We start from the raw sequence: 21,294 nt of genomic DNA on the forward strand, positions 1-21,294 counted from the left end.
CTTCCACACTTTAACTCATTTGATCCCTTCTGCCCACTTGCCCAGTCTTGGGCTCTAGCCAACGAAAACAAGGAAGAGAGGCTGCAGCTGCCCCAGCAGGTGACCCAGGGTCCCTAGACAATTTATCCGGAATGGAGAAGAGACATGCAAGCAGTAGGAACTACCCCAAACTCTCCAGCATACTTTGTGAGTCTTAAGCCATTTAAAGTTTCTCATTAGAATTTTAAAAATCCTTCACATAGCTGCCTTGTCTCCCTTTCTCTGCTCTAAAGTGGGGCTATTTTTTCTATTCCAAATGCCAACACAAATGTAAAAGCAAAGGCAAACGAGGATCCTTTAATCATCCAATTACACACAACAGCAACACATCCACTGGCTGAAAAAGCCAGGTCAGAGGTCTGAGACCACAACTCACTTGACTGTCATCACCATATGGTACCTGGTCCCCAGGCCACGGCAGCAACACAAAGTCCAGATCTGCCCCAACCTTTCCCAAAGACATGCTAGACCTACAATGTAGAAAATAAAACTGGAGCCAGAGTGAGGGTAGGTGGCCTGGAACTGCACAGGGAACAGCACAGATGTAGAAACCAGAGAGCAAACTCCCGCAGGCACTGCGGGGGCAAAGAGGACCTGCCTGTTGGTACGCATGGTATTTCAATTGCAGAAGTTGGGGGCTCTTGGTGGGGAGCTAAGTTGCAACTGGTAATGGGAGCTCAAGGAGCAGCAGAAAGGGTGTGTAAAGGTTGATGATCTTTGCAAAAGCAGCAGAGAAGCAGGGGAATAAGACTGGGGTGGCTAGAGGAAAGAACCAGCCAACAAGTAATTGACTGAGCATCTCCTAGGGCAGGCGTTATGTTGGACCAGACGTGGAAGGATTACTGGGAATTACAGTAATAACTGGGTAAGAGGTGTGAGCTGAGGGTCTCCCTAAAGTTAACGTGGGAGGAAAAGTGTGAAAAGGGCCGAAGCAGGGGAGCTGCTGCATCAGAGGAGATGGGCCAGGAAGGGCCCAGACAAGCAACAGAAAAAACTAACGTGTTTAACACCGCCGGGCAACCCGCAGGAAGGAGACCCTGATGACCAAGCACTAATGTCTCGCGCTGAAAGTAAATTCAGGTGAAGACCCAGCAGAGGTACTCTGGTTATGGAGAAAGGCTTCCACGTTAGCCAAAGTCGTGCAATGCTTGGACTTAAAGACCTGCAGGGCCCAGCTCATTCTAACAAGAACCCGAAGCCCGTAGAGGAATCTCGGGGGAACGCTGGGCATTTGGGTCGGGGGCCCGCGGAGGATGCTGGAGGGGGGAGACCGGGGACCCCTGGCGGGGTTTCGGAGGGGTCGGAGGAAGACCGTTGGAGAGCGGGGGTGGGAAACAGCGAGCCGGCCAGGAGGACGGTGTGCCCTTCAGGGAGGGGCGCCAGGTGCGTGAGGTGTGGGGCGAGCGCTGTCGCCCCTCGGGAGGGACGGCGGCGCTGGAGACCGCGCCGGGGGAGGGGCCGACGGGAGGGCCGGGAGGCGGACGCACCGGGCGGCAGCGGGCTCGGGAGGAGCTAGGGGAGGTCCGTGACGGCGGCCCGCGCTCTGGCTCTAGCTCTTGCAGGCTCGACACGGCCGCCTCGACGTCGGGGGCGGGCCTGCCCCGGGCCGGCTGCGGGCCGGGGGCCGCGAGGCCGCCGAGCGCTTACCACGGCTGGCGTGCGGCGCGAGGCTCCGGACACGGGGCGTGGGTGGCGGCGGGCGGGCGGCACGCGGCAGGCCGGGGGCGGCGGGGGCGGCAAGGAAAGGGGCGCTGGCGCTCCCGCGGCGGCCGCTCCTCTCTGTTTGTGTTTGTAGCAAGATGGCTGCCCGCCTCGTACCACGTGACGCGGACGCGGGGCCGCAGGGCCGCCCCCTCCGCCGCCGCCGCCGCCGCCTCCCTCCGCGGCTCGGGCCGGCTTCGACTCACAGCGCGTCGCCAGCAGCCAGGTACCCCGCCGGGACTGCCTGGACGCTCTCCGCTTCTCCCCTCACGCACGTGACCCGAGATCCCGCTCGTCACGTGACGCGGGGCCAGCTGCGGTCAGGGATTTGGGGGTGCCCCGGGGGTACCCTGACTGACCCCTTCCCCCACCCCTGGCGTCCGCCGCGCGACCGTCGCAACAGAGGCCGTTGGTAGTGGCATCTCCGGCTTCTTCTGATAGTCGGCTTCCTCCAGGAAGCCCTTTTGTGTTGAAAGAGACCACAATGTATAGGTGCGTTTCTCAGATGTCCTATGGTATATGCAATAAGTGAGGAACCTAATGATTTAGTTAGAACCTGAGGCAGTACTGCCTGGTGAGACCTTAAGTTTTATCTGGCCCTGCCACTAAAAGTTGACTTTCTCTTTTGTGTAGTAACTGGGAGCAGAGGTGAAGCCCCGGGCACAGAAGAAAATATTGGGCCCTTTAAAAAAAAGAGACAGGGAAAATAAAAATACATGTTAACCATATTTTAAAATAAATAAAAAATATGTACTATTAATGTTAAAATTGCACATTTGAAACCAAACGGTGTCATCAGAAAAAAGTGTGAAGTTGGGGTTTTGCGGGGCGCTTCAGAAGTTTGGAGCCCAGGGTTTGCTGTACGCCCTGCCGTTAATACACCTCTGACTGGGAGTTAATGGTGTTCTCTTCCCCATTTACGCCTCCCCCCCCCCCCCCCCCCAGTTAAATACACCTCTGACTGGGAGTTAATGGTGTTCTCTTCCCCATTTCCAGCCCCTGCTCCACTCCCTTCCTGAAATAATTAAAATAGGTAAATGTGAAGGGCTTTGGGAAGAGAAACCTACTATACAAATGTAAAATGGAGATTGACACCTCCTTTGTTTTTAAAAAAAGGTTTTCAGAAATGACTTTTCTGAATATCTGAACCTTTTAGGATGGAAAGGTTTTGTGTGTTTTCACCATTTAACTTGGGAGTCATTCCAAAATGTATACTCTACTAACCTGCTTTCTTTTCTTTTCTTTCTTTCTTTCTTTCTTTTTTTTTTTCAGAGACAGAGAGTCAGAGAGAAGGATAGACATAGACAGACAGGAACAGAGAGAGATGAGAAACACCAATCATTAGTTTTTCGTTGTGACACCTTAGTTGTTCATTGATTGCTTTCTCATATGTGCCTTGACCGTGGGGCTACAGCAGACCAAGTAACCCCTTGCTCGAGCCAGCGACCTTGGGTCCAAGCTGGTGAGCTTTGCTCAAGCCAGATGAGCCTGCGCTCAAGCTGGCAACCTTGGGGTCTCAAACCTGGGTCCTCCACATTCCAGTCCGACGCTCTATCCACTTCGCCATCACCTGGTCATGCTAACCTGCTTTCTAAAACAACTTTTACTAAAGACAAAATGATCCTTTTCCGTCCAGACGCATAAGTAAGTTCAGGCTTGGTGTGCTGTAACGCAGGGCGGACCTTAGGAGCAACCAGTGAGTAAGGTCTTTTGTTCCCGCATGGAGTATCTGCCATGCTTCTGTGTACTTGTAGTTTCAGTATCTGCTTTTGCAGTTTTGTTGACTTTCTTGCAGACGAGATTCCTGCCTCTGCTAACACTCAAGCTGCTTGCTCACAGGCTGGAAAAAGCAGTTGTTTAAAGCAAAGGTTCCTGTGCTGATTCCACCCATTACCGACTGTGGCGTTGGGCAAATTAATTGACCTCTCTTCTGTGGATTGTATAGTGACACACTCAGCATAGTGGTTGACACAGGGCAAGCACTCCGCAAATGTTAGCTAATAAGGGCTTTTGGTTACACAGAGTCCACCATATTTAGTTTTTTAACACTATAAAAATGTATCAACAGAATCCAGGGTAGAAAATTGGAATGATCACCCATAGTTCCTGTGTACCAACTAGCTTGTGACCCTGGGCAAGTCCTGTCCCCCAACTGTAAAATGGGAACCTTGCTGCTGAAGACACTGTGGAAGTGAATTCTATAAGCTCCCTGTTTGAGAAAGGAAACTATGTCAATCTCCCATGCAGTATTAAAGGGAAAAAAACTATAAACAAATCAGTTGGACCTAAAATAGTTTTGTTTATTTGGGTGCTATGCAGTAAAATGTCTTCGTCTGTGTTGTTTTAAATTTGCACATTTTTGAACTAAAAGAAATTTGGTTAGATGATTAATCTAGATGAAAGAGATCTTAAGACTAAACAGCCAAGGTGTACCCTTTTAAAAAAAATGTTTTTATTTTATTGACTTTAGAGAGGAAAGGAGAGAGAGACAGCAACATTTATCTGTTCCTGTATGCATCCTGACCAGGGATCAAACCAGCAACCGTTGCGTTTTGGAATGATTCTCTAACCAACAGAGCTATCTGACCAAGCTATCTGGCCAGGGCTGTACCTTTTTCCTTTTTTATTTTCCCTAATTTTTTTTTTTAAGTGAGAGGAGGGGAAATAGACTTCTGCAGGCGCCCAGACCAGGATCCACCTGGCAACCCTCTTCTGGGGCCGATGCTCGAATCAACCAAGCTTTCCTCAGTGCATGGGTCGTCACTCAAACCAATTGAGCCACTGTCTGTGAGAGAGAAAGAGAAGCAGATGGTTGCTTCTCATGTGTGCCCGGACTGGAGATCAAACCTGGGACATCCACATGCTGGGCTGACTCTGTCCACTGAAGAAACCAGCCGCCGTGGCCTTGTACCCTTTTTCTTAATGGCAGATTCCTCTGTGGTATTTGTCTTCAATGAAATGTAAAAAGATAAGGACTATCTTAGTGTCAAATCAAGTTATTACAGAGCTTGGCTTCTCCTATCTAAATTGTGAACCTTTATATTTATCTGGATGTCAAAGTTTGGAAAACATATCTTAGCCATCACAAAAAAACACAACTTGAATAATAGTTCACAAAATATTCTTATTTTTAATGATCAGACAGAAGGCCTTAAAATTAATTCATTGCATTCAGAATTAGTTTCTACCATGTGTTAAGTTCTTTGGTTGACCAAATGTAACTGCTTGTCAAGTTACCAGTGACCCACATTGCTAAATCCACTGGTCCATTGTCATATGTGGCTTTTCAGCAGTCGATAGGCAGTCATTCTCTCTCCAGGAAATGCTTTCTTCACCTGGCTTCCATACTCCCTTGGATTTCTTCCTGCCTCGCTGCTGCTCTTAAGTCATTTGCTGGTTCCTCCTCTTCTACCCTATCTTCCAGGACTTAGTCCTTCCTAGACCTCTCCATTGTAACAAGAGGGAATACACAAGATATGAGCCCCATTGCTAGACCTTCTATTCTAAGCTTAGCCATTGCTTCCCACAAGGTCATATTGGCTCTTCCCCCTTAGGGGTTCACCAAATCCTGTACATTCTCCCCACTGGTCACACATTTTGTTTGCCTTCTACACTAAACTGTGAGCTGCTTAGCACAGTATGCTATGATTTAGACAGTATTCCAACCTTCTAATAGGGCTCCTTGATCCTACCTCATTGCTGAGTAGTATTCCATGGTGTGGATGTACCAGAGTTTAACTATTTGCCTGCTGGAAGACATCTGAGCTATTTCCAGTTTGGACTATTACAAATAAAACGGCTATGGATGTGTGTACAGGTTTTAAATGTTCAAGAGCATTCTTGTTGGGTCATAAGGTGAATATATGTTTAGTTTTACAAGAAACTGCCAAACTTTTCCAAAGTAGCTGTACCATTTAACATTTCCACAAGTGGCGTATGAGAGATCAGCACTTGGTATTGTCAAGATTTTATTTGGGCATTCTAATAGATGTGTAGTAGTCTTAATGTTTTTTGTTTGTTTGTTTTTAATTTTTCTGAAGTTGGAAACGGGGAGGCAGTCAGACAGACTCCCACATGTACCTGACCGGGATCCACCTGGCCTGCCCACCAGGGGGCGATGCTCTGCCCATCTGGGGCGCTGCTCTGTTGCAACCAGAGCCATTCTAGTGCCTGAGGCAGAGGCCATGGAGCCATCCTCAGCGCCCGGGCCAACTTTGCTCCAATGGAGCCTTGGCTGCGGGAGGGGAAGAGAGAGACAGAGAGGAAGGAGAGGGGTAGGGGTGGAGAAGCAGATGGGCGCTTCTCCTGTGTGCCCTGGCCGGGAATCAAACCCGGGACTCCTGCACGGCAGGCCAATGCTCTACCACTGAGCCAACCGGCCAGGGCCAGTAGTCTTAATGTTTAATTTACATTTTAAGTAGCTATTGATATTGAACATCTTATGTGCTTGCCTGGCATCCTAATACCCTCTTTGCTAAGTATCTGTTCAAGACTTTTTGCCTATTTTGTAATTGAGTTGTGTTTTTCTTTTTCTTTCTTTTTTTTTTTTTTTTTAGGGACAAAGAGAGACAGATAGGGACAGACAGGCAGGAAGGGAGAGAGATGAGAAGCAGTTCTTTGTTGCGGTTCCTTCTTTGGTCATTTCATTGCTTTCTCATATGTGCCTTGACCAGGCAGGGGGAGGGGCGTCTACAGCAGAGCTAGTGACCCCTTGCTCAAGCCAGCAACCTCAGGGTTTCAAACCTGAGTTCTCTGTGTCCCAGTCCGATGCTCTACCCACTGTGCCACTGCCTGGTCAGGCCAATTGAGTTTTTTTCTCACTCTTGAGTTTAGAGAGTTCTTCATGTATTCTAGATATAAGTCCTTTGTCAGATATGTTATTTGCAAATATTTTCTCCCAATTGTGGCTTCTGTGGTCATTCACAGAATAAAAATTTTTTATTTTGATAAAGTACAATTTATCAAATTTTTTTAATGGATTGTGCTTCTGGAATTGTGTCTAAGAACTCTTTACCTGACCCTATGTCATAAAGATGTTTCCTTTGTGTTCTTCTGAAAGGTTTATAGTGTATGTTTTATATTTAGATGTACCATCAATTTTGTGGGGTTTTTTTTCATACAACTGAGGTTCCGTTCTTTGCCTATATGTCCAATTGTTTTAACACCACTTGCTGAAAAGACTTACGCTTTCCCCGTTCGACTGCTTTTGCGCTATTGTTAAAAATTGGCTGGCTGCACTGACTGGGTAGCTCAGTTGGTCGGAGCATCCTTCTGATGCTCCAGGGTTGCAGGTTCAATCCCCAGTAGGGTACATGCAGGAATCAACCAACGAGTGTATAGATGAGTGGAGCAACAAATTGGTACTAGTATTTCTCTCTTTCTCTTTTTCTCTCTCCTCCCCCTTCCTCTCACTCTGGAAATCAATCAGTAAAAGTATTTTTTTTTAAATCAGCTGGCTGTAATTGTGTGATTCTATTTCTGGGTTCTCTGTTCCATTTTATTGATTTTTGTGTCTATCCCTTAGCAGATACCACACTATCTTGAAACTGTGTTTATGTAGTAAGTTATAAGTGTGATTCTAACATTTTCTTTTTCAAAATTGCTTTAACTATGCCTGGCCTGTGGTGGTGCGGTGGATAGATCATCAACCTGGAATGCTGAGGCCGTCAGTTTAAAACCCTGGGTTGAGGCCCTAGCCAGTTGGCTCAGTGGTAGAGCATTGGCCTGGCGTGCAGGAGTCCTGGGTTCGATTCCTGGCCAGGGCACACAGGAGAAGTGCCCATCTGCTTCTCCACCCCTACCCCTCTCCTTCCTCTCTGTCTCTCCCTTCCCCTCCCGCAACCAAGGCTCCATTGGAGCAAAGTTGGCCCTGGGCGCTGAGGATGGCTCTATGGTCTCTGCCTCAGGTGCTAGAATGGCTCTGGATGCAACAGAGCAGCGCCCCAGATGGGCAGAGCAGTGCCCCCTGGTGGGCATGCCGGGTGGATCCCGATCAGGCGCATGCGGGAGTCTGTCTGCCTCCCCGTTTCCAACTTCAGAAAAATACAAAAAAAAAAAAATTTAAAACCCTGAGTTGGCCTGACCAGGCAGTGGCTCAGTGGATAGAGCATCAGACTGGGATGTGGAGAACCCAGGTTCGAGACCCCGAGGTCGCCAGCTTGAGCGCGGGCTCATCTGGTTTGAGCAAAAGCCCACCAGCTTCAACCCAAGGTCGCTGGCTCCAGCAAGGGGTTACTCGGTCTGCTGTAGCCCCACGGTCAAGGCACATATGCGAAAGCAATCAATGAACAACTAAGGTGTTGCAACGCGCAACAAAAAACTAATGATTGATGCTTCTCATCTCTCTGTTCCTGTCTGTCTGTCCCTGTCTATCCCTCTCTCTGACTCTCTCTCTCTGTCTCTGTAAAAAATAAATAAATAAAATAAATAAAACCTTGGGTTGGCCTGGTCAAGGGCACATACAACAAGCAACCAATGAACAGCTCAAGTGAAGCAACTACGAGTTGATACATCTCATTCCCCTACCCGCTCTTCTCTCTGTAAAATCAGTAAATCTTTTTTAAAAATTGCGACCTGTGGTGTTGCAGCGGATAAAGCATCGACTTGTAATGAATGCTAAGGTTGCCAGTTCAAAACCTTGGGTTTGCCTGGTCAAAACATATAGAAGCAACTAGGAGTTGATGCTTCCTGCTCCTCCCTACCTTCTCTCTCGCTCTCTCCTCTCTATAAAAATCAATCAATAAAAATTGCTTTAACTATTATTCTTGTCTTTCCAAATAAATTTTACAGTAAACATTTATGTCTGCAAAAATTCTTGCTTGGGATTTTCATAGGAATTGTATTAAAGCTAGAAATCAAATTGGACAGTTGATATCTTTACTACGTTGAATCTTTCAATACACGACATGGTATAGCTCTTCATTTACTTAGATCTTTGATTTTTTCCATTAGCATTTAGTAATTTTCAGCATATGAATTTTGTAGATGTCTTGTTAGACTTGAATGTAAATATATCTCCCACCTCCCCCATTTCTGTGGTGATTGTAAGTTTTTTGTAGATTCCTTCGGATTTTTTCATGTATCTAGTTATGTCATTTGGAAGTAGAGACAGTTTTATTTCTTCCTTTCCAATCTGTATTCCTTTCTTGCCTTCCTGCATTGACTGGGACTTCCAACAATAAGCGGTAAGAGAAGACATTGTTTGTTGCCTTGTTTCTGATTTCAAAGGGGGGGGGCAATCTTTTACCATTAAGAATAATGGTAGCTGTAGGTCTTGTGTAGGTGCTTTTTATCAGGTTGAAGTTCCTTCTATTCTTTGCTTTCAGTTTTTATAAATGGATACTAAATTATGTTAGTTTTTCTGCATCAACTGATATGATTATGTGGATCTTTTAGACTGTTAATGTGGTAGGTAATATTGATTGGCTTTCTTGTATTAAACTATCTTTGAAATCAGCTCTACATGATCATGGTTGATAATTCTTTTTAAAATTTATTTTTTTACAGGGACAGAGAGAGAGTCAGAGAGAGGGATATATAGGGACAGACAGACAGGAATGGAGAGAGATGAGAAGCATCAATCATCAGTTTCTTGTTGCGACACCTTAGTTGTTCATTGATTGCTTTCTCATATGTGCCTTGACCGTGGGCCTTCAGCAGACCGAGTGACCCCTTGCTCAGGGACCTTAGGTTGGAGCTGGTGAGCTTTTTTTTTTTTTTTTTTTTTTGCTCAACCCAGATGAGCTCGTGCTCAAGCTGGTAACATTGGGGTCTCGAACCCGGGTCTTCCGCATCCCAGTCCAACGTTCTATCCACTGCGCCACCGCCTGGTCAGGCTGATAATTCTTTTTATATATAGTAGTCCCTGCTTATCTGTGGGAGATACATTCCAAAGACCTCAGTGGTTACCTGAAACCACAGATAGTATCAAACCCTATATATACTATTTTTTTTTATGCATACAAATCTTTTCTCTTAAAAGAAGCACTTTACAGCTTCTCTTTGGCATATCTGAATTGCCAGCCTTACTACTCTTGCTCTTTGGGGTCATTAAGTAAAATAAGGGTTACTTGAACATAAGCACTGCAATACCTTGATAGTTGATCTGATAACCAAGATGGCTTCTAAGTGGTTAATGTGTGGGTAGCGTATACAGTGTGGATGTCCTGGACAAAGGGATGAGTCACATTCCTGGAGAGCAGCAAGGCACTATTTCATCACACTATTGAGAACACACAATTTAAAACATGAATTATTTCTGGAATATTTCATGTAATATTTTCAGATTTCAGTTGACCATATTTAACTGAAACCACGGAAAGTGAAACTGTAGATAAAGGGGGGCCACTGTTGGATTCAATTTGCTAACATTTTGTTGAGGATTTTTGCATTTTTGTTCATGAGAGATATTTGTCTGTAATTTTCTTCATTTTATATTTGTCTTGTTTTTTTGGGAGGGTGAGGGTTGGTTTTTGTGTTTTTTTAAAAAAAAAAAAAATCAATTCTTTGTTGCAGTTCCTTAGTTGTCCATTGATTGATTTCTCATATGTGCCTTGACTCGGGGGCTACAGCAGACCGAGTGACCCCTTCCTCAAGCCAGCGACCTTGGGCTCAAGCTGGTGAGCCTTGCTCAAACCCAATGAGCCTGAACTCAAGCTGGTGACCTCAGGGTCTCGAGCCCGGGTCCTCCGCGTCCCAGTCCAACACTCTATCCACTGCGCCACCCGCTTGGTCAGGCTATATTTGTCTGGTTTTGACCTTATAAAATTAGTTGGGAAGTGTTCCTACACTGTTTACTGGAAGAGATTGTGTAGAATTTGTGTTATTTCTTCTTTTGATAGAATTCACCAGTGAAACCATCTGGGACTAGGTATTTCTTTTTTTAAAGTTTCTTTTAAGCTATTACCGTATTTTTCATTTCATAAGATGCACCTGACCATAAGACACACCTAGGGTTTTAAGGAGGAAAATAAAAATATATATATTCTGAACCAAATGGTGTGTTAAAATATTTAATTAAAATATGGTAATTTAATTAATAGTTATAGGACTGTTCAGAGTATCTGTTTCATCTTGGGTGGGTTTGGTTGTGGTTTTCTAGGAATTGGTCTATTTCATCTGTTTTTAATTTTAAATTTTTATTTAGAAAATTAACAGGGTGACATTGATCAATCAGAGTACATAGGTTTCAGGTAAACATTTCTATAGCATTTGAACTGTTATGTTTAGATTCATTGGTCTATTTCATCTAAGTTGTCAAATTTATGTACGTATATAGAATTGTTTGTATTACTCTCAGTATCTTTTAGTGTGTGAGGAATTTTTAGTGTTATCCCCTTTCATTTCTAATAATCATAATTTGAGTCTTCTTTCTCTTGTCCTCTCTTTTTTCTAGTCTCGCTAGATCAATTTTATTTAGCTTTTCAAAAATCTAGCTTTTGCCCTGGCAGGATAGCTCTGTTGATTAGAGTGTAGCCCCAATATGCAAAGGTTGCAGGTTCGATTCTAGGTCAGGGCATATACAGGAACAGATTGATGTTTATGTCTTTCTTAAAAAAAAAAAATAATTAAAAGCCTGACCAGGCGGTGGCGCAGTGGATAGAGCGTCGGACTCGGATGCAGAAGACCCAGGTTCGAGACCCCGAGGTCGCCAGCTTGAGCGCGGGCTCATCTGGTTTGAGCAAAAAAAAAAAAAAAAAAAGCCCACTAGCTTGAACCCAAGGTCGCTGGCTCCAGCAGGGGGTTACTTGGCCCTGCTGAAGGCCCGCGGTCAAGGCACATATGAGAAAGTAATCAATGAAAACTAAGGTGTTGCAATGTGCAATGAAAAACTAATGATTGATGCTTCTCATCTCACTCCGTTCCTGTCTGTCCCTGTCTATCCCTCTCTCTGACTCACTCTGTCTCTATAAAAAAAATAAAAAATAAAAAAAAATTAAAACACTAGCTTTTTGAGTTTCTTTATTGTTTATGTTAAATTTCACTGCTTTATGCTTTCTTTCTTTTTTTTTTTTTTTTGAGAGACAGAGAGAAACAAAGACAAACAGGAAAGGAGAAAGATGAGAAGCATCAACTGTAGTTGTAGCACTTTAGTTGTTCATTGATTGCTTCTCATACATGCCTTGACCAGGGGCACGGGGTGGAAGAGGCTCTAGTCAAACCGGTGACCGTTTGCTCAAGCCAGTAACCTTGGGCTTCAAGCCAGCAACCACAGGATCATGTCCATGATCCCACACTCAAGCCCGCAATGCCATGCTCAAACTGATGACCTGGGTTTCAAACCTGGGTCCTCAGTGTCCCAGGTTGATGCTCTGTTCATTGCACCACCACTTTGTCAGGCATTTTAAATACTCGTTTTTGCTCTTTATTATTTCCTCCCATCTTCTTGCGTTGGCTTTTCTTTTTCTAGTTCCTTGAGATATAAGCTTAGCTTATGCTTCCCTTCTTTTTTTTTTTTTTTTTTTTGTATTTTTGTATTTTTTTTTTTGTATTTTTCTGAAGCTGGAAACGGGGAGGCAGACAGACGCCCACATGCGCCCCACCGGGATCCACCCAGCATGCCCACCAGGGGGGGATGCTCTGCCCATCTGGGGCATTGCTCTGCCGCAACCAGAGCCATTCTAGCACCTGAGGCAGAGGCCATAGAGCCATCCTCAGCGCCCAGGGCCAACTTTGCTCCAATGGAGCCTTGGCTGCGGGAGGGGAAGAGAGAGACAGAGAGGAAGGGGAGGGGGAGGAGTGGAGAAGCAGATGGGTGCTTCTCCTGTGTGCCCTGGCCGGAAATCGAACCCAGGACTCCTGCATGCCAGGCCGACGCTCTACCACTGAGCAACCTGGCCAGGGCTGCTTCCCTTCTTTTAAACATACTGTTCTGTTGTTCCAGAAAACTCCTTGGTTCCCAGGAGAACTGTTAACCATTAAAACTCAGCTCAGATGTCACTTCTGAGGCAGGATAGGGTTGTAGCCAGCCTTTCCTCCTCACCTACTAGCTTTCTCCCTCACCTCACCCCTAACCCCCCCCCCCAAAAAAAAACACTTATGGTTAATGAAAGAATCTGAAGCTAAAGGAGAACCTGACCTCTACCTAACCCCCAGTAAAATGAAATTGGACTCCACACTAGGCAACTAGCGGGTTCCAAGGACCATAAGAATGACAACTCACATGTGTAGGCTCTACTAGGTAATAGTGGGCTTCACAGCTCCATGGCAAGACTTTCCCCATTTGAGTGATGGGAAAACTCAAGCAGAGAGTAGTTCGTGGTCCCCAGTGCAGATCTAACCCTTTTCGGAAGGGAGCTCTCCAAAAGCTGCGCCTATAGATGGGCAGAGAACCCCCTTCTCAGGCAGTCAACCTTTCCCCACTGGCCTTAGGAAGCCAGGAACCGCGTCCCCCACCCCTAGCCCACGCTTCGCCTTGCCTTGCCCGCTAGGGGGCGCAAATCTCTTCTCCAAGGTCGCCGGGAGCAGCCGAAGAACTGGTGGGCGATAGTTGAGGGGTGTGGGTGGATCAGCAAACGCCCAGGGAGACATGAAACCTGGGCCTCATAGCTTGGGTCCCCAAGGGCTGGCCTGGGGTCAGCCCGGCAAGAGGTAGGGACGGGTCCTCGTGAACTGAAGGGGAGTCGAAAAGCACTGCACCGTCGAGGGCCTTAAATCGCCAGTCAATATCCCGCCTCCGTCTTCTGGACAACTGGGACTTTTGGGAGGGAGGTCAACTCTGCCACGCCTCCTTTGACCAGAGGAACTGCGATGGATGCAGGAGGAGTCCAGACTTGTTTTAAGGCCCCTTCGCGATCACGTTATCCTGAACTCACTGTCTTTGCAAGACCCTCTCCTACATTCTCTATGCCCCTAGGGAAGCCGCCTTTACCCCCCTTCTCCACCCCGCCCGATTCCGGTCCCAGGACCCCTCCGCAGGCCAGGAACTTGGACTGGCCTAGGGAAGCCGATCCTTCTCCTGATCCTCCCTGATTCAACTTGGTACCCGCCCCCTGCCACTGTGCCCCGCCTCCGAGGAGGAAGCGTGAAGCCTCGCGGTACTGCTCCAGCGCTCAAGGAAAGGGGCGGGGATAACGGAGGCCGGGAAGGTGATTCGTGGGTCTCAGGAGGCCGCGTTGGGGTGGGGGTGGGGGTTGCGCGTGCGCACTTTGCATCGCTTGTATAAGCCGTGTTTCTTGCAATCCTGGCATTTTTGTTGAGCGCCACTTTCCGTCTTTTCCCTTCTTGGGATCTGAGTGTCCTGGGCTGCGCCCTCCATTCGGGCCGGTGGGCACAACGCGTGAGTGTGGCCTAGCAGGGGAGAGGACCGCGTGCGCGTGGAGGACACGGTGGACTGAAGAAGGGTAGGTAAGGGGGTGGTGGAGGGGCCTGAGGTTGGCACGATGTGATGAATGAATAGGGACCAAGAACTGGTGGTGTGGGAGTTAAGGGAGCTTGAAGTAATGGGCGGGGACTGAGATTGGAGAAGGGAAGAGGTGCGTTGAATGCGTTCCCCACCCCACCCCCCTTTTTGTATGTGACAGAGAGAGGGACAGACAGACAGGAAGGGAGAGAGGAGAAGCATCAGTTCTTCCTTGCGGCACCTTAGTTGTTCATTGATTGCTTTCTCATACAGTAGACCGAGTGACCCCTTGCTCAAACCTTGGGCTCAAGCTGGTGAGCGCCAGATGAGCCCGCGCTGGAGCTGGCGACCTCGGGGTCAGAACCTGGGTCCTCCACTTCCTAGTCTGACGCTCTATCCACTGCTCTACCGCTTGGTCAGGCATGCATCTCCTTCTGACTACATCCTTTGGGCAGGAAATGAGGTAGGAAAGGAAGCGAAGTTGCTTGTCACCCCTCGCTGATCTTGTCTTTTTCCCCTGCCAGGGCACGCAGCATGGCAGAAAACAGAGAGCACCGTGGGATGGTTGAGGCTGAGCTGGATCCTGTGGAATATACCCTTAGAAAACGGCTGCCCCATCGCCTGCCCCGGAGGCCCAATGACGTTTATGTCAACATGAAGACTGACTTTAAGGCCCAGCTGGCCCGCTGCCAGAAGCTGCTGGATGGTGGTGCGCGGGGTCAGAATGCATGCACTGAGATCTACATTCATGGCTTGGGCCTAGCCATCAACCGCGCAATCAATATTGCCCTACAGCTGCAGGCAGGCAGTTTCGGGTCCTTGCAGGTGGCTGCCAATACCTCCACAGTGGAGCTAGTTGATGAGCTGGAACCAGAGATCGATACTCGAGAGCCGCTGACTCGCATCAGAAACAACTCTGCCATCCACATTCGAGTCTTCAGGGTCACACCCAAGTAATTAAAATGAGCCTGGCTTACCTTATCCACCCACCCTCAGCTAGGCTCAGATAAGACTCTTTTTGTACTGAGTACTGTTGTGGACCTTCTACCAGAGCCATCTAAGGAAAAGCCTGTTGTCTCACAGCCCAGAGGACTCTGAATTGAGAGGGGGAGAGTGTCTCTTGGGCCCAAGCAATAGGCCTTTCTAAATCTTTGTGGTTTTATAACCAACCATTATCATAAACAATAAAAAGTATGGAGTTGTGTTAGTGGCCACCACCTACCCCATTGCCACTGCATCTTCCCTGTGTGAAGCCTGTGTGTACCTGAGAAGGAGAGTAGGAAACATGAGCATTTAGGTGTAGGAGGGGAACCCAAGTGCCTTCTCAGAGAGTATAGATTGTACTATGGATGATGTAATATAAACTAGTACAGTGCAGAAGCCTGACAGCCCAATGTTTGCTTTAAAATATTTTGTTCTCTCAGAGGTGGGCCAAATAGATAAGGTGTACCCTCTTGCCTGCTGAATACAGTTGGGATAATTGTATGCTCAGAAGCATCAGGCTCTGGTACAGGTTCCCAGGCACAGGAAAGGTAGGGATTAAAAACGAAGCACTTGGGGTGGTGAACACAATACAATATTCAGATGACATCTTACAGAGTTGTACACCTGAAACCTGTATAATTTTATTAACCAGTGCCACCTCAGTAAATTCAGTTAAAAATAAATAAAAATGAAGGAACAAAGACTGGGATCTCCTTTGTATTAGGCTCTGTGGTAGGGACTGACACATAGCTTCATTCACTTTCTGGTCCTGTGGGATCCAAGTTGTTCCAAGCAGCTATGGTCCAGAGTTCTTTAGATCCTTCTGGTTGGGCTACTCTACTGGAAAGGAAAACCTCCCCAAATTACTGGGCACATAGATAATAAATACTTTCTGTTTGGGTATTTCTATAAAGATCTGATTTCTCATGTTTACAAACGAGTCATCTAAAGCAATGTTTATCAGCCCTGGCCGGGTAGTTCAGTTGTTTAGAGCGTTGTCCCAATATGCCAAGGTTGCAGGTTTGATCCCCAGTCAGGGCACATACAAGAATCAACCAATGAGTGCATAAATAAGGACTGCAAACATGTTTCTATCTCCCTCTCTAAAATCAATAAATTTTTAAAATTCTTAAAAAAAAATAAAGCAATGTTTATCAAAGTGGGTGATGAGCCCTGGCCAAATAGCTCAATTGGTTGGAGCATCGTCTGGAAGCACAGAGAGGTTGCTGGTTCAATTCCCAGGTCAGGGCACATACAGAACAGCTTGATGTTCCTGTCTCTCGTTCGCTCTCAACTCAATAAAATAAACATTAAAGTATAAATTAAAAAAACCAAAGTGGGTGATGATTCATTTGTGTGTGATAAAATCAATTTACTGAATCATAGACTTAAAAAGCAAGTAGAAGTAAGTGCAATTTAAATGGCAGTTTTGTTGCCACTTTCTCAGTTACCTATGTGTTTATATCTACACATATATACTAAGTATCTAAGCTGTGTTTTACTGTGCTCAAGACCACAAGTTTGGCCCTGGCCAGTGGCTCAGTGGATAGAGTGTCGGATTGGCATATGGACGTCCCAGGTTTGATTCTTGGTTAGAGCACACAGGAGAAGTGACCATCTGCTTCTCTCCCTCTCCCTCTCCCACAGCCAGTGGCTTGATTGGCTCAAGTGTGGCCCCCAGAGATAAGGATAGCTCGGTTGGTCTGAGCACATCAAACTTAGGCACTAAAAATAGTTCACTACTCGAGCATCAGCCCCAGACAGGGTTGCCGTTGCTGGATGGATCACGGTCGGGGTGCAAGTGGGAGTCTGCCTCACTACCCTCCTCTCACCTAAAAAAAAAAGTCACAGGTTTGAGAACTTCTAATTTAAAGGTTAGGAACAGAACTTTGCTCTAGTTTCCCTGAAGGTAGTTTGCTTTGGGTTTTGAAAATCAGGCTTGAGTACTACTGTTGATGAGGGACTTTGATGCTGGGTGAGTGACTGCCAGTAACTCAGAAAAGCAGACTTCTTGCAGAAGAACTAGCGTTTCATTCAAACAACTAAACGTGCTGAGTAACTACTGTGAGCCGAGGCCTGGATTAAGCCCTGGGGATACAAAGGTGAGTGTAAAATGGCCTCCACTTTCAAGGAGCTCATTATTTAATTGGGATGGTGGGTAAAAACAATTTTTGTGAATGAGGAAAAATGTGTTATAAAAAAAGTAAGAGTAGCCATGATATGGAAATGGGGAGAAGGAAACACTAACTTTCTGGTGAAGTTCAAGATGGTTTCACCTTTGACCTGGGATTTAGAGGATGAATAGGGCTTTGCCAGGCCAAAAAGATGGGAGAGGCCATCTCTGGTAGAGGGGGTGATATGCACAAAGAGGATTCACAAATAAACAGGATGTATTCTGGGGCTGGAGGGTTACTCAGTAGCTAGAAAGCATGAGGTGGGGAGACCTGAAAGAGATAAGATGGGACACATTCCTATCACACCCCTGTATCCCCCACTCCCCTCTTCTTGACTTCAAGTTTCGTTTGCCCTGGAGCCCTCCCCGTAGCAGAGGAGCCAGCAGGAAGCTGGATGGAACTATGTGTCTCCCTGCACGTATGTGTTCTTGTGTCTGTGCTCCCGGCCTGGGCCCAGCTGAGGTGGTGGCAGGCAGCCCTTCTGTGTTTGGTTTGTTTTGGCAACTATGTCTCCCAGCCTATTTGTTTGTTGTTTCTACTCCATGTTCCCTCACTGCTTGCCAGTGTGGCTTCCCTCAGTGGCAGGTTTATAGAAACAGCCCTTAGACATTGGGGGGCATGGGGGATCACTCTTGAGAGTGTAGGAGCAGGCAGCAGATGAGGGAAAGCTTATTGCATCTACTAGAGTCTGTGCATGGTGGGCGGGGCAGGGAACTCCATCCCATTTGTAGGGAGGCCAGGAAATATTGTCTGACTCTGGCCTCTGTCCACCCCTCTCCCCAACTTCTATTGGCTCTCTGGTATTCCATCAAAACTTGGGAGCCTGACCAGGTGGTGGCACAGTGGATAGAGCGTCGGACTGGGATGTGGAAGGACCCAGGTTCGAGACCCCGAGGTTGCCAGCTTGAGCACGGGCTCATCTGGCTTGAGCCAAAAAAAAAAAAAAAAAAAAGCTCACCAAGCTCACCAGCTTGGACTGAAGGTCCCTGGCTCGAGCAAGGGGTTACTCGGTCTGCTGAAGGCCCACGGTCAAGGCACATATGAGAAAGCAGTCAATGAACAACTAAGGTGTCACAACGAAAAACTGATGATTGATGCTTCTCATCTCTCTCCGTTCCTGTCTGTCTATCCCTCTCTCTGATTCTCTCTCTGTCCCTGTAAAAAAAATAATAAAAAAATAAAAATAAATAAAAAATAAACAGAAAAACTTGGGAAATGAAGGAAGGGAGTAAGGGCAGAAGGTGTATCCAAATACAGTTCCCCTTCCTTTTTTTTACCCAACAGCTGCAGAGCCCTCAATGAGTGCAAAATGATCTCCTACTTCAAAAACATCCTCAGAGACCAAAATTCAAATGCTTATTTTAGAGGTGGGCATAGATATTTGCTCATCATCTGTAGTGTTGCTGAGTATCCATTAGTTATAGGGATTTGAGTTAGGTGTGAGGCCTGCCAGGAGAGGTATAAACCACTGGGTTCTGTAAAATCTAATAAGAAGCAGGACAGAAAGATTTAAAAAGACAAATAGCCCTGGACAGATAGCTCAGTAGGTGAGAGCACAGTCCCAAAGCGCAGATGTTGCTGGTTCAGTCCCCAGTCCCAGCACATACAGGAATAGCTCAATGTTCCTGTCTCTCTCTCTCCCCTTTCCTCTTGCACTGAAATTAATAAAAGAAACATTAAAAAAAAAGACAGAGCATTCCGGACTTTTGCCTCAGTATCCCCTCAGGCTCTCCCAAACACTATATAACTCACCCCTAATCTGTAACCTGAGCTCCTCTCCCCCAGGAGAAGTGCCCGGCAGGGTTCCTTTTTTCCTTTCAATAAAGCCTGTGACTCTGGTCAAAAAAAAAAAAAAAAAAAAAGACAGCCTGACCTGTGGTGGCGCAGTGGATAAAGCGTCGTCGACCTGGAAATGCTGAGGTCGTCGGTTCGAAACCCTGGGCTTGCCTGGTCAAGGCACATATGGGAGTTGATGCTTCCTGCTCCTCCCCCCTTCTCTCTCTCTCTCCTTTCTAAAATGAATAAAAAATAAAAAAAATGCAAAAAAAAAAAAATTAAAAAAAAAAAAAAGACAAAGATTTTGCATGTGCTTGAAATTGTCCTGGTATTTGTAAGGGCTACTATTGTTAGTATGAACCACTTTTCTAAGGAACGGTTTGGGGGTCTCTTAATGTAGATATGGAGAGGGGAAGAAAGGTGATTTGTGTGTGTGTGATTTACAAGGTTGGGTTATTAATTCTGTCAGGCTTTTTAAATTGTGGCTTACCTGGCAGGGAAGAAGGTCTTCAGGACACATGAACTGTTTTAGACGGGCTGATGATTCTCCTATGTAGGTCCCCCCATTATGTCCCAGGTGAGTTCCTGGTGTTTGGTCAGGAGTTGGGGGAAGAATGGTATGTTCTATAAACCTTTGAACCTATGGAGAAGTTGGACTAGTTGTTGCTTAGGGAACAGATGTCCAGCTTCACAGAGATTTGGAGTGAGGCCAAGGTTATCCCCCTAAGAAAGAAGTCTGTGAAAACGATCACTTCAGACTCCACCTTCCTAAGGGCACAATGGATGCTTTTTAATTTATGTTTTCTAGATTTTCAATCATCACATATAGTTTTTGTAGTAAGAAAACATTAATTTTTACAAAGCCTATTCATCTGTTCTCTACGTGGGGTGATCAGGGGAGTTAGTCATCAAACTGATGAGATAACTCAAGGAGAAGAAATAATTTCATTGCCCAGTCCAGTAATGAGTAAATGCCTGACAAATGGATGAATGGATGGGTGAATGTACAGGAAGGCAGCTTACTATCTGCTCTATAACAAGCCTCTGCTGTCTTGAGAGACATCAAATGTCTTGTCACTGGAAATATGCAAGCAGAGGGTGGGCCTTCACCTTCATAAGATCTCAAATACATGAATCTTGTTTGCTACAAGAAAAATAAACTTTCCTGAAAGTACTAAATTATTTTCTGGTTGATGAAATAAGACATGAGCAGGAGGGCTCACTTGTATACACATTAGGGATGCCTGTGGGGTCAAACAGTAGGTTCTTGTAATTTGCCAGTTCTCAGTCAATGAACAGTTTGGGGAAATATTTGCTAAATTTGGATGTTTGAGTGTACGTCTAAGGCTGCTATAAACTTCCCTTGAGTAGATCTTGGCCTATATTCCTCCAAGTAGGAAGAGACTATAGGACCATCCAGTAGAGTTCATGCAAAATTCCTAAAAAAGTCTCTGAGCCCTATGTTAGCAAAATGGAACTTTGTATCCACAATTGTACGCCTGCAAAGGGCTTACAGGGGAGAAAAACATTACTCCCAATACTATTGCCAGTAGTGTTTTTCTTTTTCAGTTAGGACTTCCTAATTTTATTTCTGCTTGGACAGGAAAGTTACTCTGGCCAATTTAGCATCTCTGTCCTCTGATAGAGCAGGGGTTGGGAATCTTTTTGGCTGAGAGAGCCATGAACGCCCATATTTTAAAATGTAATTCTGTGAGAGCCATACAACATGTTTAACACTAAATACAAGTAAATGTGTGCATTTTATGTAAGACCAACACTTTTAAAGTACAATAAGTCTCTGAATTCTTTTTAATAACGTTGTTATGCTGTTGCTAACCAATGATGAATAAAGTACTTCTTATCATTAATGCGACTTCTGATGCTGCATGGTTTTGCTGATGGCTTTGTAGTCTGGTTGATATGTGGTGAGGTTAAGCTTCATGCAGGCGTTGAGACTTCCATCCGTTAAACGTGATCGTAGGTTGGTCTTAACGTTCTTTAGATGTGAGAAGGACTGCTCACATGCATACGTAGAGCCAAACATTGTCAGTACAGCAATACTCACACGCTGCAGTGTGTGGTATGTGATGGGAAACACGTTCCAAGTTTTGACAATCAGCTGGTCCATGGGTTGAAGTTTTTTTATTTCTCCCCACTTGTGTTTCCTGGCCAACTCTGCGTGCTGTCGTGCAAGTCTTTACAAATCTTCATTCAGTGACTTGAACTTATTCACCCACATGTCTGAGGCCTTCAGATCAGCAGCTTGTAGCTCAAAATCTC

The 21,294-nt window shown here is 46.0% G+C and overlaps 2 protein-coding genes across 4 annotated transcripts in view; one reads left to right on the forward strand and one right to left on the reverse strand.

The window, feature by feature from the left end:
• GIGYF1 (GRB10 interacting GYF protein 1) overlaps positions 1–1,823 on the reverse strand; it is a 16,350-nt gene extending 14,527 nt beyond the window's left edge. Inside the window, exon 1 of the mRNA XM_066382281.1 lies at positions 1,687–1,823. The gene's annotated coding sequence lies outside the window, so the exon portion shown is untranslated. The remainder of the gene's footprint in view (positions 1–1,686) is intronic.
• Positions 1,694–16,098, forward strand: POP7 (POP7 homolog, ribonuclease P/MRP subunit). Of its 3 annotated transcripts, none has more exons than XM_066382284.1 (2): positions 1,694–1,966; positions 14,605–16,098. In XM_066382284.1, the coding sequence occupies exons 1-2, from the start codon at positions 1,839–1,841 to the stop codon at positions 15,035–15,037; spliced, it is 561 nt and encodes a 186-aa protein (XP_066238381.1). In that variant the 5' UTR covers positions 1,694–1,838; the 3' UTR covers positions 15,038–16,098. The 3 variants fall into 3 exon arrangements, with proteins under 3 accessions (XP_066238381.1, XP_066238383.1, XP_066238382.1); XM_066382286.1 differs by lacking the exon at positions 1,694–1,966 and adding an exon at positions 13,848–14,081 and having other exon boundaries at positions 14,605–16,093; XM_066382285.1 differs by lacking the exon at positions 1,694–1,966 and adding an exon at positions 13,946–14,085.
• Positions 16,099–21,294: the final 5,196 nt, after the last annotated feature.

Source organism: Saccopteryx leptura, chromosome 4 (genome assembly GCF_036850995.1).
Source record: "Saccopteryx leptura isolate mSacLep1 chromosome 4, mSacLep1_pri_phased_curated, whole genome shotgun sequence".
Lineage (NCBI taxonomy): Eukaryota > Metazoa > Chordata > Mammalia > Chiroptera > Emballonuridae > Saccopteryx > Saccopteryx leptura.

Coding starts and splice junctions, on each gene's coding strand:
- POP7 (XM_066382284.1), top strand. CDS start 1,839: ATGGCTGCCCGCCTCGTACCACGTGACGCGGACGCGGGGCCGCAGGGC. Junction 1,967..14,604: donor AGCGCGTCGCCAGCAGCCAG/GTACCCCGCCGG, acceptor TTCCCCTGCCAG/GGCACGCAGCATGGCAGAAA.